Source organism: Hippocampus comes, unplaced genomic scaffold, assembly GCF_001891065.2.
Source record: "Hippocampus comes isolate QL1 unplaced genomic scaffold, H_comes_QL1_v1.1 scaffold182, whole genome shotgun sequence".
Classification (NCBI taxonomy): domain Eukaryota; kingdom Metazoa; phylum Chordata; class Actinopteri; order Syngnathiformes; family Syngnathidae; genus Hippocampus; species Hippocampus comes.
The window spans coordinates 418,043-436,412 of NW_017805335.1; the positions used below are offsets into that span (position 1 = coordinate 418,043).

An 18,370-nucleotide genomic window follows, 5' to 3' on the forward strand; every position below is an offset into this window, starting at 1 on the left:
GGTCGCCAGACATGCCGAGTTAGCCAAGACCGCGCGCACTGGGCCTGGTAGCTGGCGTAGGAAGATGCGCGGGAACAGAAATCCGCCTTCATCCGAGCCTAACAGCGACAGCATTTTGTCCATCAAATCCACTGCCGTGCCGTCGCCCAGCCCGGGAAGGGAAAGGAGTCTGTCTGCTCTCTCCGAGTCCGATAAACTGAACCTCCGGAGCAGAAGCTGTTTGAGCGCGTCGTATTTCCCGCCTTGTGGAGGCGCCCGCAAGAGCTGCATCGCACGACGTGTAGTCTGCTGGTCGAGGGACGCTACGACCATGTAGTATTTCGGCTCATCGGCAGTGATTCCCCGTAGGTGGAAAAGCGCTTCCACATGCTGGAACCACGAAGCCGGGTCGCTCTGCCAGAACTCCGGTAGCCTCGCGGCAGAGGCGGCGGCTGCAACTTGCGGGAGTTGGGGCGACGTGGCGGAGGAAGACACCTCTTCATCCGTTAGCCGAATCATCATCACGTCAGGGTCACCAATGTGGCAGTCAAAAGGAGCACACACGATTGACTGTAGATATGTCTTTATTCCACGACTGCCAACAAGTGGATCTAAACAATTACAACATTGCGCCAAAGACATTCACCTAAACACGCCCCCTACTGTATGCCTGCTGGGTGAGAAGCATGGTCCTAGTGTCCGCCACAGTATATTCCAATTTTTTGATACCCTGTCAAAGCGGGGCTTCCTTACTTTGTCAAATTACACTGAATGTACCGGAATAGACAAATTGTACATGAATAACCTTCATCTAACGCTCGATGGGAAAAGAGATTTGCGATTGGCTCATATAAGCGTTGCGATCGAAGGCATCTATAAAAATGATTTTGTACATGCAGTTTTCAACAGGAAAATGTGTAAACTAGACCCAAGCGGATTTGAATATTCGTGTTTTTCCCATTTATAATTGATTTTTAATTTTTTTTACAATCCCACGATCAGCTCAACTGACTTCAAACTTGGACACAGTCACTACCAAAGGAAGTGACTTAACCGTGCGGAGGATTGGCTGGGTTTTCGCTGCTTGACCCACAATCGTGTGTCCAAAAATGTTTCCTATTAAGATGTAAACCTAAACCATACACCAACACATTAGTATTTGTTTATACTGACTTGATGTGATGAAAGTATTTATCATTCCACCGCAAATGATACACCGTGATATGTATATTGATACATATCACGGGGTATCATTTGCGGTGGAATGATAAAGGTGACACGTTTGAGTGTAAGACCGTCCCTGTAAAATGGTATGGCTGGCAATGGTATCACCCGTTTCACCTGCATGATCTCAGTTCACTCTTGTTTCTCTTCAGATCGTATAAATCTTTCGCCTTTTACTAAAGATTTCCGTGGGGAGGAACAACAAGAGTCTATCTCAATTTTTTGATGCTCTGCGAAAGCGGAGCTGCCTTCTTCGGTTAAATTAAATTAAATTAAATGAAAACAGGCTTAAATCCTTCTGAACTGTGCTTCCCTAGTGATGGGAGCCCACCAATTAGAGAACGCCTAATTTGCATAACTACTCCCCTTTCCACCAATCACAGCATGTTATCGTCATGCTCCACCCACTTTCACAGCTATCAGCGAATCATCAGCCATCATAACAACCAGGCCACACCCACTTTCCTGGATTTCTCTGCCTGCAAAAAAAAAAATCCAGGAAAAAAAAATTGAAAAAAATTCAGCAAAACGTTTAGAAAAAAACTGAAAATAATTTTGTTGATTTTTTTTTTTTAAAGTTAGATTGTGGTGATGTGTTTGAAAATGAAGTTAAGTGTTCTTTGTAACCAAGCTTTATTTCTTTTGCAGAGTAGACAATCACAAAAGCAGAGGAAAAAGTTGCAAGTTGGTCTGCTTGTTGCTGGGCGGCGAAGTGGTCAGCTCTTGAGAAGAACGTGGGACAGGTGTGTTGACCTGAGAGGAAAGTCCCAAAGTTTGACTTCAGCACCTTGCGAATAACAGGAAGAAGAGCAAAAAGTGTTGCCTGCAGGTCTGTGCTCGTAGGTGGACTCTGGCGGTGAGCAGGTTACTCCCTCTTGTGGCACGGAGGACCCAAGAACAATCTTCCTTCAACTCTGAATAATGAAATGAGGCTTGTTTAAATGAGACTTCTTACCAGCTCGGTTCGCCTGATCATCACGCGAGGTCTTTGACCATTCGGCCATTCTGCTGCGAAAATTTCGAAATTTTTATATGTAGTCAAAGGAGGCCGACCACATGAGGTTTTGAAGGTTAAAAAAAAGAACATAATTGGTGAGATGGTTGGCGTCTCTCGTGGGCGATGTGACGGCACTCCAACCTCACCCATAACCCATCGACCACGCATATATTTCCTACTGCCTGCCTTCAGAATGCCATCCTGAGATCAGGAGATAGTTTGCAAAGCCAACTTCGTTTTCGATTGAAGACGAGTTGCACAAAGAGATCGTATCGTTTTGTCATTTTGCTTTCTTGGCCAGAAAAATATAGTAATGCACTTTTAAGATTAAACGAGATTTATGAAGAAAGGAATTTTTAAACCATTTACACGATCATATAAAATCTAATCCCTGCCTACACCATACAAACTTAGTGTATTCACGTCCTTGATAGCGTCTGCTGTGTTGGGTCTGTCTCGGTGACAGACTGAGGCTGCTGTTGTCTTCTTGTCTGATCAAAACAATGTTGTCTTTTCCTCTGATCAAAACAGTGTGTCCCCCTAGCGGATATTCCACGAATTGTACCTTATAAAAAATATTCATCCGTGTCTTTTGTGCATTTTTTTACTTTTAAATTATCCTGTGGGCCTGATCAAACCTCTGCGGGCCGGTTCCGGCCGTATGTGATTCACCCCTGATGTATAGTAAGGCATTTTAACCCTAAAAAAACGACCACGTGTCGGAAGGCGTTTTTAGCCGAAAAATACGACCATGTATAGTAAGGCGTTTTAACCCGAAAATAACGACCATGTATAGTAAGGCGTTTTTATCCGAAAAAAAAACACGATGTATAGTAAGGCGTTTTTAGCCGAAAAAAACAACCATGTAGAGTAAGGCATTTTTAACCGAAAAAAACGACCATGTATACTAAGGCGTTTTTAGACGAAAGAAACGACCATGTATATAGTAAGGCGTTTTTATCGGAAAAATAACGACCATGTATAGTAAGGCGTTTTTAGCCGAAAAAAACGACCATGTATATAGTAAAGCATTTTTAGCCGAAAAAAACGACCATGTATTGTAAGGCGTGTTTAGCCGAAAATAACGACCATGTATAGAAAGGCGTTTTTAGACGAAAAAAACGACCATGTATAGTAAGGCGTTTTTAGCTGAAACAAATGACCATGTATAGGTCGGCGTTTTAACCCGAAAAAAAACGACCATGTATATAGTAAGGCGTTTTTAGCCGAAAAAATACAACCATGTATAGTAAGGCGTTTTTAGCCGAACAAAACGACCATTATTGTAAGGCATTTTTAACCAAAAAAAACGACCATGTATAGTCAGGCATTTTTCGCCGAAAAAAACGACCATGTATCGTAAGGCGTTTTAACCCGAAAAAAACGACCATTACAGGAAGGCGTTTTTAGCCGAAAAAAACGACCATGTATAGTAATGCATTTTTAGCTGAAAAAAACGACCATGTATAGTCAGGCATTTTTAACCGAAAAAAACGACCATGTATATTAAGGCGTTTTTAGCCGAAAATAACAACCATGTATAGTAAGGCGTTTTTAGCCGAAAAAAAAACGACCATGTATAGGTCAGCATTTTTAGCCGAAAAAAAAAAACGGAAAAACTATTGTTTCCTGCAGCTTTCACACTCATGAAGAAATATTTTGTCTCATCGAAGTTAGCAAGACCACACACACTTAAGAAACACATTTCTCAAGTCAATAATTAAAGAATGGATAATTAAAAAAAGGAACCCCGAAAATGTGGTCTTAGTTCCATGATGCCATCCAAAAAAAACCCAAACACCTGAAGGACTAACATTTTCTCTCAGACGACAGAGATAGAACAACTATTTTGTGGTTGCTAAACAAAAAGGAAAGCATAAGTACCACTGTCGTTTGTTTTGTCATCTTTGTCTATGTATTCAGAGCTTTATCCATCATCTACTCTATCCCATCGACTAAACAATTGATGCCATTATTAGATTACGTTGAGCACTTTTTAGTACTCAGAGTTGACTCACAATTACCTAAAAAATACACTTGACCCCCCCCCCCGCCACCTCAAAAAAAAAACAACCCCCCAAAAAGCCTCGTCCACTCAGCAGTTCGGTAAATGTGTTTCCACAACAAAACAAGTGGCGAGGCAGAGTGAGCTTTGAAAATAACGGTTTATAAAACCCAGATATGACAGGATCACCAAAGTGTGTACAGAACTACAAAGACGTCATCGAGAGAACGGTGTTATACACTCAACATGTACAAACTACTCAATTGAAAGGAGGATGATCTACAAGGAGACATTCTCTTTTTCTTTTCATCTTTAGAATCACATTTATCCACAATCTAGGTTTCTTACCAAAGAACATCCATTTAACATCACATTCAGCTAGTCTACAGAACTACAACAAGGGAAGATGCACAACTACGAAGCACTTGAACGTCATGGGTGAAGCAAATAACATTGCGTCCGATCAACACGTCTTGGGAGGCCTGCCAGGGGCTCTTCTGCTGTTTTCCTCTTCACTCCGGTGAGTCAAATTGTGCCCATCTACTTCCAACTCATGTCACAGCCACAATAGCTTCATGCACAATCACTAATGTACACTTGGAGAAAAAAAATGAAACATTCAGATTTGTTTTAAATACAAAGGATTAGAACACACGCAAACAAAGCTACAAAATACTGCTTGTCCAAAATGGCAACATCAATCATGGCTGCTATTATAAATATACACATCAGGAACAATAAATTAAGTTGTATGTACATTGTTGAAATAAGAGCAGCATGCAGGCAAGGCAACTCTGTACAAAAACATCAAGTTGGGGAGAAGCGGGTGTCCAGTGTATTGGGGTGTTGAGGCGGGGCGAGGAACAAAAAAAAAAGAGGGTGTGACTTCCACATATAAGCACATTGCACACTCATCCTGGCCTTTTGGGGTCCACTAGTAGACGTCAACCAGTGCACAGTTTTGCCCCACTGGTAACACCATTGTCCTACTACTGTGTAGAAATGTCATACAGTGGTGGGAAAATGGTCGCTAGTAACGCACTGTCGTTTACTAGTTAGCCCGAGTCATTCTACTAGTGCGCTGAATGGTTTACTAGTGAGGACAAATAGCGTACGGAGACCTTCAGATGGCTACCGAGGATATGGAATAAATAAATGCTCAAACAGCATTCCATAAGAGCATTTTGTATGAACAGATTGGTTTGGAGTCCAACAAGAAATTTGAGTAGAAACATTGTGTCCAAAAAATCCAAAGATTAGAAAAAACATCATTGAGTGGATGCTCACTTACTTCACGAGTAGAAACAACACACAAACCTCGACGAGGACGATACAGTATAGAACGCACAGCAAAGTATTATACGACAAAGCAACATCCCTCTTTGCGTCCGAGCAGTTTGTGTATTAAATGCACTTTTCCTGCAAGTGCCTCCAGCGTTGCGACAGCACTTGTTGAATTTCTTCTAACAACTCAAAACAAAATGACAAAAAAAAAAAAAGTATAGAGTATAAAATAATCATCATCGAGGTCAAAGCAGTTGATTTGTTCTGATATGCTGCGTGTTAAGAGTCCTTCCTTGGATTTCTACTGAATTCTCTCTTTTTTTTTTTTTAAATGGAGTCTTTTGATTGTTTTTTGTTGTCCCTGTTGATCCTGTAAGTAGTCCAAAAAAGGCATGTAAACAGTCGTCGATGTAAGCTTGATCAGAAATCAAGCGCAACGTCGTCCGTGCAACAAAAACAACAACAAAAAAACCATGTATCTCCAACGTTTTTTTGTTTTTTTTCATTTTCTTCCAAAACACAAAGAAAAAAAAAATAGGGGTGTTTTTGGAGGAAAATAAAAGCTCACAAAAGTTGGACATACTTGCTTTTTGTGCACGGCAAAATGAAAGGCTAGAGAGAAGGAAGGAAAAGAAGGATGAAGCATGGCAGTTTGGTGGGTTAGATGTTGTTTTGTAAATCGAGTTTAAAACTATGTTTGTGCTTCAGTGGGTTGTGTCACAATATTATGTGGTGTGTGTGTGTGTGTGTGTGTGTGTGTGTGTGTGCGTGTGTGTGTGTGAGACTGTGTTCATGATTTTTGTCACTGAGCAATGAAAATCAAATATGTCCATTTTTAAGTCTGAGATTGTTCTTTTTATCAGAAAAAACTAAAGCCACAAAAAACATTCCCATCCATGTTTTGTGACATAAAAGCAAAATAAAAGGCTTTGCTTTGGGGGGAGTTCGATTTCACTTTAAAAACGTAAAAGTTTTGGACAGACAAGCTTTCTCGTCTTTGTTTTTTTTTTTGGAAGGGGGGATTTAAAAAAAATCAGAATACATTCTTGTCAGTATTTTTAAATTAAAAAAAAAATCCACAAACGTGAAAATACATTCTGGTCAATGTCTATTTCAAAACAAATGCACATTTAGCGATGCATGCTTTTCATTTTTTGTTTTGTTTGTAAGATAAAAAATATCTACCACATTCGAAGACACATTCTCAATATTTAAGTTTTTAAGACGACAAAGAAAACCCACAGAATGTGGACATATTATACATTCTTGAAAGCTTTAAGATGACAATTAAACCCACAGCTTTGAAAATACACACTTCTTATTTTGAAACAAAAATCCACCAAAGTTGGAAAAACATGCTTTTTCTTCTTATTTTTATTTTATTTATTTTTTTTATAAAAAGAAAACCTACATTTTGAAATATTCCTATTGGTTCCACTTTTTAAAAGTTTGGAAAAAAAGTTTGGACATGCTTTTAATTGCCTGTCTTGGGAGGGAAATCACGAAAAACTGAAAGGCATTATTTACAGCCTTTTTTTTTGTTTTTTTAAGTAAAAAAAAAACAAACAAACTAGCAACAACATTTGGAAATACATTCTTCTCATTGCTTTGGAATTTTGTTTAGATCCAAAAAAAATGCACAAAACTGTGGGAAACTTGTTTTTGTGTTTTGGATGAAAAAAGATCAATCTCAGTAAAGATGGAGATCCATGCTTTTCATTGCCCATTAACATTTTTAAAACATTTTGTCCGATTTTTTTTTTTTTTTACGTTTTAGAGGAAAGTTTAAAATGGTGAGGAATATCCTTCCTTTGTGTGTGTGTGTTTGTGGTTGCGTGTGAACAATGCTGATGCTTGCTGGTGATTTAGCTGAAGGCCTCATCATCCGTATCTTCAATTAGAACCTTGGTGTCCTTTTTGGATCTACAAAAAAAAAAAAAAAAAAAAAGAAGACAACTAACGTTTCGCCATCTGCCATAATAACCACACGATTGCTGTCTTCTTACTGAGAGGACAGTAGAGGGCGCCGCAATGTGAGGCTGTAGGACCTCTTCCAGGTCTTCTTGCCCGAGCGGTTCCGGACCCCGTCTTCCTGGTCCATCATCTGCTCCAGCAGCGTCTGGTCGTCAGCGTTGAGCGGCGCTACCGAAATGTCTCGCACCGCGCGGAACTCGCCGCAGTTGTTAAGGTGCTCGTTCTCCAGACGGAAGAAATTCCACACGAAACGCCTGCAAGGGATAAAACAAGGTGGCGTCGAGATACTTTTGAAGTCTGGAAACGTCCAATGTGGGGACGGTTGTCAACTGAGGACCGCGGGTGTAAGGAGAAAGCACACCTGAAGACCTCGAGAGGTGCCAGCACGGTGGCCACAATGTCGCCCACCGAGTGAATCTTGGTCATGGTGGTCAAAGAGAGCGAGATGGTCCAGGCAAAACGCAGAATCACATCTTCTAAAATGGCACAGTAGTAGTAGGCCTACAGAAAAAAAAGAGGGCGGGGTGGGGGGGTGGGGGGTGGAGCTGGGATTAGAAGCATCACGGCATGCACAGGTACCGCTCCTTACATTTGAATAGCCGACAAAAGTTCAATTCAAAAGTGAAGCTCACACACAGATACATGAAGCACACGACCAAAAGATTTTTCACAAGGCCAATTTCAACCTATTAAAAATAAATACATAAATAATTGGATTTCTGGTGGGCGGCCCGGCCATCCAGTGGTTAGCGTGTCCACCTCACAGTGTCAATGTTGTGGGTTCAGTCTTCCTGTGTAGAGTTTGCATCTTCTTCCCGGGCCTGTGTGGGTTTTCTCCGGTACTCCGGTTCCCTCCCACATTTCAAAAACATGCATGGCAGGCTGATTGAACACTCCAAATTGTCCCTAGGTGTGAGTGTGTGCATGGATGGTTGTTCGTCTCTGTGTGCCCTGCGATTGGCTGGCAAGCAGTTCAGGGTGTCCCCCGCCTACTGCCCGAAGACGGCTGGGATAGGCTCCAACACTTCAACAAGCGGATCAGAATATGAGATGGATGGATGGTATTTCTGGTGTCATTTATTTTCTTGAGATGGTGAATTGAGTGCTCTCCGTAGCTGTAAACGATAATCTCCAGTTTCCCTTTTTGAAGGTAAGAGCTGAAATAAATGACATTTTCCAGAATATTTGCATTTATTGAGTTTCACCTGCATTATATAGATTCATTCAACACACTAAAATATTTCATGGTTAGATTTTTTTTTTTTTTATTGTGGTATGAAGACAATGAAAATCCTACATTCGCAATCTCCAAAAATGGATATTACACCACTTTAAATAATTTGTAGTATAGAAATGAGGTTGGAAATTGCCATTTTAAAATATTTTCCCGTGTATTTGATGAATCCGTATAATATCAGGGTCACCTTTTGAATTGAACTATATTGTGTTTATTGCAAAATAGTTCTTGAGATGTACAATACTTGTTGTTGTTTCCTTAATAATCATTTTAATTTACTGTTACAATATCAATACAAAATGCCAATATGCTTGCTATAATTGGGTTTTGTTTGTTTTTTTTTCTTTTTGAGTGCCTTCGTGTACCCCAAACCGGGGGTTACGTGAGATTTATTAAAATCAATTTAAAGGGGAGCATCCATGTTAAAACCCTTTAAAAATAATTATTCAGTTATGTAAATGGAAAAAGATCTTATAAAACGTGCAGAATGTGAATTAGTCTGTACTCGGGGCAGTCATTCTTTTGCCACGAGAAGGAGCCTGCATACTACTTGTCACTGACCTCGGCAATTATGCTATTAGGCTGACTAAGGCAATTATGCTATTAAGCTAATGGGGTGTGGAGAGAGGGGGGGAGTTTACCTTGTGCGGGTAAACAATCTCTTCTCGGAGGAAGGTGTTTTCTCCAGCCCCGCGGTCAAACAGTCCCCAGTCCATGCGCAGATCCCAGATCAGCGTGTAGAAGGAGCTTATGGTGGAGAAGACAATCAGCAGGTAGAAGAACATGTCAGCGTCTGTGTGGCCTTGCTCTGGAACACACACACAAACGCACACAAATCCATTTCGTGTTTGATGGAAACGAATTTGTCGTCATGGGATGAGAAAATCTAGAGTTTGTTTCCCCTTTTGCGAGGGTAATTTGCAATTGATTGTCAATAATCATTCGGAGAGTTCATCTTGAAGGTGTTTGATGCGTTTCTTCCACACCAAACTTCACCTTGCAATCGTGCTGGAACAGGACAGCGTTTCCCGGAAATTGTAACAACAAAGTTGTAAGCATTGAATTGGCCCCGAATTGAACCCGAAGAATCACAATTTGGCCTCAATGAGATTATTTTGCCTAACTTTTGACTCTCGATCGAGTTTCGTAGTTTTTGTCCAATTTCTCCCGCTTTTTCCCCAAGTCGGCAAGAAACAACTTCTCACCAGTAGAGGGCGCCAGCATATCATCAATACCGAGCAGAAGCTCTCCCGAGCAGGAAGGAGGCATAGATGTCCACCGGTAAGAGACACATAAAAAGAACTTCCATATTTGACGCGTTTTGTCAGCCCTATTAACATTTGTTATGATTGATTTGACATTCTGAGAAGTGTACTTAATATACTGGCAGATGTATCTAGTATGGAATGGTAAAAATAATAAAAACGTATCTCGCTATGATGTTCAGGTCTGCAGCACCACACTAATCAACGTTGCAGGATGAATACTTCTCTGACAGTGTGTTTTAAAACTGAATGTACGGTCATGATCTTTGTAAAAGTAGATTTGTTTTTAATAACCTCTGACATTGGATCTCATTAAATTGTGCAAGTTTAGCTAATGAATTACCCATGACTACACTCAGAGCTGCAATTTACAGATTGGAACTAGAACAGTGTGGCTTTACATTTCAGGATTTAAATCTCTCTCTCTCTCTCTCTCTCTCTCTCTCATGGTACATCAACAAACAAAAATTTCACAAAAGGTAGACAACAGACATAAATTAATTGTATGAATAGCACAAGTACGATTTGCAATCTAGTGGAAGTGCATTTAATTGTTCTGCCTGTCACTATATGTTGCCATCATAGACAGATAAACAAAGATACATTATTGGTGCAAACAGAAATCTCATGCAAAAATACTCCACATCCCCTATAAAAAGGTTTAGAATTGCCTGTAGATGCCGGATCAAAGAGCAAAGCACTTCTTTTCTGAGGTATGGCTTTTGACAGTCTAATAGAAATTCCTTCTCTCACTTGAAAATAGTTTCTTGGCAAACAACATGCCTCATGATGAACCCAAAGTACTACTTAACAAGTGGAAACGGCTTTGGTGCCATCTTGTGGCATCCGAGGGCATTTCTGAAACAGCAAAAAAAATAAATAAATAAATAAATAAAATACTGTAGGTATTTTTTTTTCTGTGGATAGGTAAATTTGTGAGTAGCCAATCACAATTCGTCAAGGGAACACTGTCAATAATATATTTCAAACAAACAGAGCAAAATTGGCGCGCTACCCGCCGCACACCCGATGATGTTTCACAACACGTTAATGTGCCACGGTTGTCACTTGCGCTCGGCACCACCAGATCGTCTGGGTGTGAGCACAGCTGATGTGACAATGGTTCCTCCGTGACAAAAGCGTATCAGTCTGTGACACGCGCACACACTTCTAACTCAGCAACTTCATAGCATCAATCTGTCTTCGCTGATGGAGTCGTCTGTTTCTATGACGACCCACCGCTATCACCCAAATAATTAAAAAACGCACGTATCACAGGAAAGCAAATTTATTAATTCGGATACTTTCCCGCAAAGTATTATGTAGATTACTGAGAGAAACATAAAAGATCTTGATGGGCCAAGTGTGGCTCTAGATTATTAACTGCAGCCAGACCGTGCTCGGCCTTATCAGCGCTCGGTTAAAGCGTCTTTCATCTTTATTGGTTAACATGCGTCTGCGTGTGCCGTTTCACGTTCTCGCCTCATCACTGACAAGGGTGCAGCGCATGAAATGAAGTCATAAAAGCTGTCGGCTCCGGCCTCGTTGCGATTCGAGTTCAATCTCGGGCCTCTCTTCCTCCTCTGCTATTTAACAGCACATTTGATAAAAATGGTCTCATATAATATGAAGAAGAGATGTCAAGTTTATAAGAAGCACCGTCTCTGAAACTGAAATGTTACAAATCATTTAATGCAGGGGGTGTCAAAGTCATTTTTGTCACGGGCCACATTATAATTACCGTTTCCCTTGGAGGGCCGTTATGATTGAAACTATATGAAGAAGTCAAGAATAATGTTTTATTCAATTATTGTTTAAGTAACTTTAATGAGGGATTTGGTTACAATATGTCACTGATTTATTATGTGTGAAAATGTGAAATTTTGGTACACATTTTAGCCAACATCATGGAAGTTGTCATCTTTGATTTGCTTTTGCGGGCCACTTAAAATGATGTGGTGGGCCACATCTGGCCCCCGGGCCTTGAGTTTGACACCTGTCATTTAATGGAAAAGAAGAGAAAACACTAAATACTTATTGAAAAAAGTTCTGTACTTTTCTGGTTTCGGGAAGTTTGTTTTCCGTCTGGCTGACCTTAAAGACATGAATGTTTCAAAATATTTACGTCACACTGACAGCAACTTCTGCATTTTGTTTCTGACGCATGATGTCTCACTTATATCACAAGGGGACAAGCTTGTTGGCATATGGATACAAGTTGTAAAAATCTGCCCTTGCGTGCAGCATCCTGGTTCACATAATAGAACCCGTAAATATAAGAGCTGTAATTACATGTCATTTTTTTTAAACCATCTTTTTTAAGCCTTTCAAGGACAGCGGTTACTACATTGGACCGCTTATCACGTTATCAGGTTCCACGTTCTTCATGATTTGTGCACGGAAGGGTTCATTTTCAATTTCAAATTTGAAATGGTTTCGTTTAAATTCATCCAGCATCTACCTGGTTAAAGGCTTGTGAGCACTTTGCAAGAGCAGCGTTTCATAAAAAGGGTCAACTTCAATATTCAGAGCACTGACTTGAACGTTTATCTCATTTAACACAGAGACTATAATTTATTGTATTTGTCCTTCGATGTTTTCCCGGAGATAAAAACGAGCCATTCCAGGAAGGAGTGAGGCGGTGAGGTCACACACAAACACCATCCGCGCGCCACCGTCCGTGATGGCTTTGGCGAAGATAGCGATACATCCTCACCGACAAGCTGATAAGAAATAAACAGTGACACCTCACGATATGAATTAAACTCCGGCCCCCGGCCTTCTCCGACATCAGTTGCTGATTTCATTCAGTCCGAAGCAACGACAGCCATCATTTACATTTCAGTCAGTTAGGTACATCTACAAACACCTACGCATATAGAAATAGGACAAATGTTGTTTAACTGGTCCAGAAATAAAAATTTAGAACCAGCTCTCAATATGATGCTAAACCGTAGCGCTGCCACTGGAAACAAAAACCACAATAATAAACATATTGTTCACCCTTTAATGCACAAATAATGATAACCTGTCACCTGATAATCTGTCCACTGTAGTAACCGCTTAAATAAGGCCTTTCCAAGACTGCATATTACTGAAGTGTTTTTTGGGGGTTTTTTTTGGGGTGCAAGAGCTAACATCAAATATTTACACGGCATGTGTGCAAGTGTTCAATTTCGCACCATCCTCCATCAATGAACAGGCCAGAGGTCCATGCCTCCACGATTAGGTGGGATGAAAGACAGCTTCATAGAGAATAAGACATGAACGGAGGCCATTAGTCAGCGGCCTTCAGACCAGAGGAAGGAGGAGGATGTGACTTAATGGACGTGCTTGGTACCTAGTAGCCTGTCCCAATGTCTTCCTCCTTGTGAGGGGTTCCACATCGGAGGAATTAATGCATATTAGAAATAGCTCTGAGTATGATGCGGTGCAGTTCAACCAAAAATGGATATCATGCAACCTTTATAAGGATAAGAGTTACAGAAAGAATGAATAATGGGTGCCACTCAAAAATGCCCAACAAAAATCCCAATGTGGTCTCATGAGCTGTAACAAAAAAAATTTGCAATAATAATAGCTCACTATATCTACAATATCATGAGTACCTGCGGCTGAAAAAGCAAAGTGTGGAGAGTCTCTGTTGTCAATAAACGGAGCCATCCGCCTTGAAAATGTCCAAGACTCGCCCGATTGCTGTCTTCGTATTATCAGAGTATAACTACAGTGGCCGGGGAAATCCACTTCCATGTCGTATAAGTGGCGCCTCAGAACATTGCTTCCCAACAAGAACACAAGTGTCGCAGTTTTTCTGTTGCGGTGAGTTGATATTGAATGAGGGTCCATCGCCTGGTGTGCTGGTGTGAGCCACCGAGTGTATTTTAGTGCATCCTGTCCGTCGGTGTATGGCGGGCCTAAATTTTCGATGACAGCATACGTTTTTTGTTCAATCAGTTGATTTCCCTCAAGCAGCATCAACCTAAATTGAACGTTAACGTAGAATTTGCAGGTGTATCTAATGTAATGGCAAACGAATACATATCGGAAAGTAAAGCGGGAAATCACATTTGTTTGAAAGAGGAAGAGCTGGACTTGGCCTGGAAAAAAAAAATCTATAAACTGACATCTGAGTGGAAGGGGGGGGGGGATGCTTTGAAATGAGCGAAGCGCACTAGAATGCGTGATAAACTACCTCAACACAAAGCGCCAAAGAGAAGCTTTTACGGTCTTTAAGCATGAACTCCTTTGCGATTGGCCTTGTCGATGAGAATACTGTAATTGCAGGCTGATTACGAGGCTGTCAGCTTGAAAGTGACTTGATTTTTAATGGACCACAAACCCTCCCCATTTTCATCCTGTCAATGTTGTTTTGTTTTCTTCTTTCCAGTCATCTGTCTTTTTGTTTCGCTAACCTGCGTGACCCTCACATTGAACACAGAGATCAACACCTTGTTTACCCACGGATGCCTTTGACAAAGCTTTTCCATTTCTATAATGTACAGCTGGCGGCACTGGCGGCCAAACGAAGGCCAACTTCTGGCAGTCATATGCTCAAGGTCACCTTTGCGTCCTACACACACACACACCTCAATACAAAGCCTGTGTGCTTTTATTCTTCCTTGAGGCCAACATGGCTGCTTGAGATGATAGACTCTCACTTCTTCTGAGCAAATGGTTGCAGTGTATGACCCGTATAGTGTGTGCGTGCTTGTGTGTGCGCGTTACCTCTATGTGTGGCATAGAGTGCGGCGAATGTGACCACGAAGAAGGTGGTGGAATATTTGCCAGCATTCACCAGGTGGGGGAAGGCCCTCTTAGTGTCTCGGTAACGCCTGAGGCATTGGATGAAACGCAGCCAGGCGGGCAGACACTGGATGATGGCGCGCAGGCCGTACGAGTAGCTGTGGCACACGTAGCTACTCGAGTCTGCAAGGGAAACACATGAGTTGAGTCACTTCTCTTCGCCATTTGATTGACAGCCTCCAATATTGTAAGGGATGTTCGATACCACCTTTTCCAGACCGATACCAGTGCGAGGGCTCAACTTTTGAGTCCTCATTGACACTAAGACCAAGTAACCGATACCACGAGCAATTCAAAACAATAACATTTATACTATTATTTATATTGATAATTTTCAAGAAACATCTTCCATTTATTTCTGATAAAGGTTTGGCTGACAGCAATTAACCCCAATTTTTTTTTTTTTTTAACCACTCGAATATAGATTTTTCTATCTAACTAAAAATAAAACAGAGAATTGTGCACTGTGTTTAAAAACGAAATGGCTTTGCCTGAATACAGTCCGTTTTGCTTAATGCTAACAAACAATGTGAAACACCATAGGCGGGCTAACGAATAGCATTGGTGTTGCGGTGTTATAACCCTTTAAGCAACACATTTGACATAAACGGTGGAGCAACACATGCGGGAAGAAAATGTAACAATGCTCTCAGGCATATATTCTTCATCCTCTGTGAAGAACAACTGATATTACCGTGGCTTAATGAGGAATTTTGACCAGCTTCTTGTGTATCTGCATATAAAAATACAAATAAAATAAAGTTTATTTACATTATATTTAATTCTGTTGTTTTTTAATAAAGTATATAGAGAGTGTGGTTTTTCTAATTAAAAACAAATTTAAAAGCATTTTTTGGGAGAGGCTGGAACGGATTAACGTCTTTTCTATTCATTTCAATGGGGAAAGATAATTTGAAATAAAAGTATTTTAAGTTACCACTGTACTAAATAAGATAAGTGCTTAAAAAATAATTTTCATGAAATTTAATTTTTTAAATGCCTTCGGAAAATAGTGATTGTCACCTTTTCTGAAAGATGAGCATGATGATTGTTACCTACAGTAAGGAACTTTTGAAGAAGCCGTTACACTTTGGGGATGAATTGATTTAAGGTGTGGATAGATGGAACTTTTTTTCAGAACAGGAGATGGGAATGCTTTGTAATCATCTTATATTTACACAACGGACAACTCAAACACAACCCGCAGCCACCGGTACCATGTGACAAAGAACCCATCAACAGGATTGAGATGTAATCAGGTTAGACAAAGGAAGAATGAACGAGGCACCGTTTATTTTGGGCAACAGGCCCTTGCTGTTGCCCCACTGCAGCTCAAAGATGTAGAAGCAGATGAGATACTCCAGGTCCATCAAGACCACCACCAGCGAGTTGAGCTGATCGGCCAGCCAGAAGTCGGCAAACTCCACTCGGTGAAACGGTGCCGTAAACACTCGGAACTGGAAACGCACATGAGAACGGCAAAGATGTCAGCCACAGCTTCAGATCGTCGTTTGCGAAACACCCGTGAGACACTTCATTAGGTACACCTTCACCATCCAAAAGGATCCAAATGCAAGAACTGAATAGAAATAATTAATAATGCCTTTGTAAAGATGATAATGATAATTTTGTTGCAGCCAGAGAGGTATTTAACAACAGATTTATTATTTGAGTTGTGATGCAATGCTGTAGGACGACGCTGCATGAGGAGCTCAATTGCTCCGTTGAGCTACTTAGGAGATATATAATTGTCATCCCATTGCGGGGAAGTTAAACAGCAATTTGGGACCGTCGACAATGAATCAGCGCATAATTGTTTGCCGTTAAGAGTGCGCTAAGCAGTTAACAACCGCACTTAATGGTTTGCAGCACGCACATGGCAAAATGCCTCATTAGCACGCCACGGGACGTGCTAAATGAGGATGAATTTGTGTTATTTGGACGACATTTGATTGCTGTGCAAGTTTCAAATTACTGTGCCGTCCATAGTTTTAAAAACAAATACTATGCAAGAGGGAGAGATAGATCTCATTCAAACACAGTAGGGGTGAGTTTGATCAAACAAAACCCCCAAATAAGCAGAGCAATAGATTTTCTTTCCTGTAACTCAGCAATATTTTACACTTCCGATTCCATCACTTCATTCGCGTTCTCAAACTTTCCATTACAGGAACCTGAAGGGCAAAACCGTTAAAAAAAAACAAAACGTTTTGGTCTTCATCACTTTTCCACCTCTCGCCAACCAGTGCAGGCAATTCGAGTGAATCGCAATTTAGCGCACGCGATTTTCGAGCGTGAGCAAATCAGTCCCTAAGTGCTCAAGTAAAGATTGTCTTTTGGTGATAAACTGTTCATTAGGTATTAACCCTTTCACGGACAGCGGTCACTACAGTGGACAGCTTATCATGTTATCAGGTTACAGGGTGCGTGACAGGATTAAATGACGGCGTCCGTTTATCATTAAGTAAAAATGTAATAATATGGCGAATAGGATAGTAGTGCAGTAATTGGTATTCTTATTTATATTCGTGAAGCTGAGCAGATTTGGGCCATTTTTTTCAGAAATTAAATAATCTGTAGGTCATTACATTTTAAGGGGAATGTAAAGTGAGTTTTAAATGATATGAAAGTGTTTTGGGGTAATTGAGTGTATGTTTATGGGTTAAATTAGTAATATGGGCAATTATGTATGTATATTTGTGTGTGTGTGTGTGTGTGTGTGTGTGTGTGTGTGGGTGGGGGGGGGGCTCATTATTTGCAACTTTCGGCATATGGGCTTGATCCCGGATCCCTGCTAATTGCAAAGCGTTAACTGTATTGTTATAATGTGTTTTGACAACAGCGAAATAATTACAACCCAGATTGCTCAATTAACAACGGGGACGTTTTTGTACTGGACCCGAATTGTTTTTCAATCATGTGGACCGACTGTTGTGTCCAGCTGGTGAGTGTATTTGCCACCCGACTTTAGCCGGAGGCGAATTTTCGAAAACCTTTTGTAAAAATGCTTCAACCCTCCGTTCGTTTCCAGCCTCAGGCTACATGTGACATTTAGTTGCGACAATGTACTTTACACCCTCAAATCTAGCATGCACACAATCGACATAGACCATTGACGCGGGCTTGCACGGACACAGTGAAAATGTCAAAGAATACATAAGCGATATACCCTGTCAATCACAGTGTGTATTGATCGAGCCTATCCGCTGTGTGTGCGCCTCTCAAGGCTGCAAGGCTGCCAGCAGTTCATTGCCTTAGCAAACAATAATAATCTAGCAGCAGTTTGTCCCCTGATGAAATATTTGTCCTCCGCCTCGTCTTGTTGTCAGACAGGTTCACACTTGGCTTCGATGAACACACTCTAACGGCGTTTGTTGTGATCACGCGACTCTTAATAATACGACATCGCAAGCATCGGACCGACATCGTGCAACTCAAAAGTCTTCAAATTGCGTGTGCCTTAGTATGATCATGCAAAAGAAATTGAGATTGCAGATGATTAGCTCGCTATAACCATGTCGGAAGAGCGCGGGGAGACTTGCAGCAAAGGGCAAGCGTATGAGGAAGGTTGAAGGGGGCTCCTGCTGGGGGAGAAGCTGAGG

At 41.0% G+C, this 18,370-nt stretch overlaps 1 protein-coding gene across 2 annotated transcripts in view; it reads right to left on the reverse strand.

The window, feature by feature from the left end:
• Positions 1 to 7,031: 7,031 nt before the first annotated feature.
• Positions 7,032 to 18,370, reverse strand: part of xpr1a (xenotropic and polytropic retrovirus receptor 1a) — an 18,595-nt gene continuing 7,256 nt past the window's right edge. The window contains exons 8-13 of one of the 2 annotated variants that reach the window (XM_019871721.1): positions 16,057 to 16,225; positions 14,691 to 14,891; positions 9,342 to 9,508; positions 7,825 to 7,964; positions 7,538 to 7,717; positions 7,032 to 7,412 (exon numbers count right to left, since the gene is read on the reverse strand). In XM_019871721.1, coding sequence (XP_019727280.1) covers positions 7,355 to 7,412; positions 7,538 to 7,717; positions 7,825 to 7,964; positions 9,342 to 9,508; positions 14,691 to 14,891; positions 16,057 to 16,225 — 915 coding nt within the window. In that variant the 3' untranslated portion in view covers positions 7,032 to 7,354. Of the gene's footprint in view, positions 7,413 to 7,495; positions 7,718 to 7,824; positions 7,965 to 9,341; positions 9,509 to 14,690; positions 14,892 to 16,056; positions 16,226 to 18,370 lie in introns of both variants that reach the window. The other variant, XM_019871720.1, reaches the window with a different exon arrangement.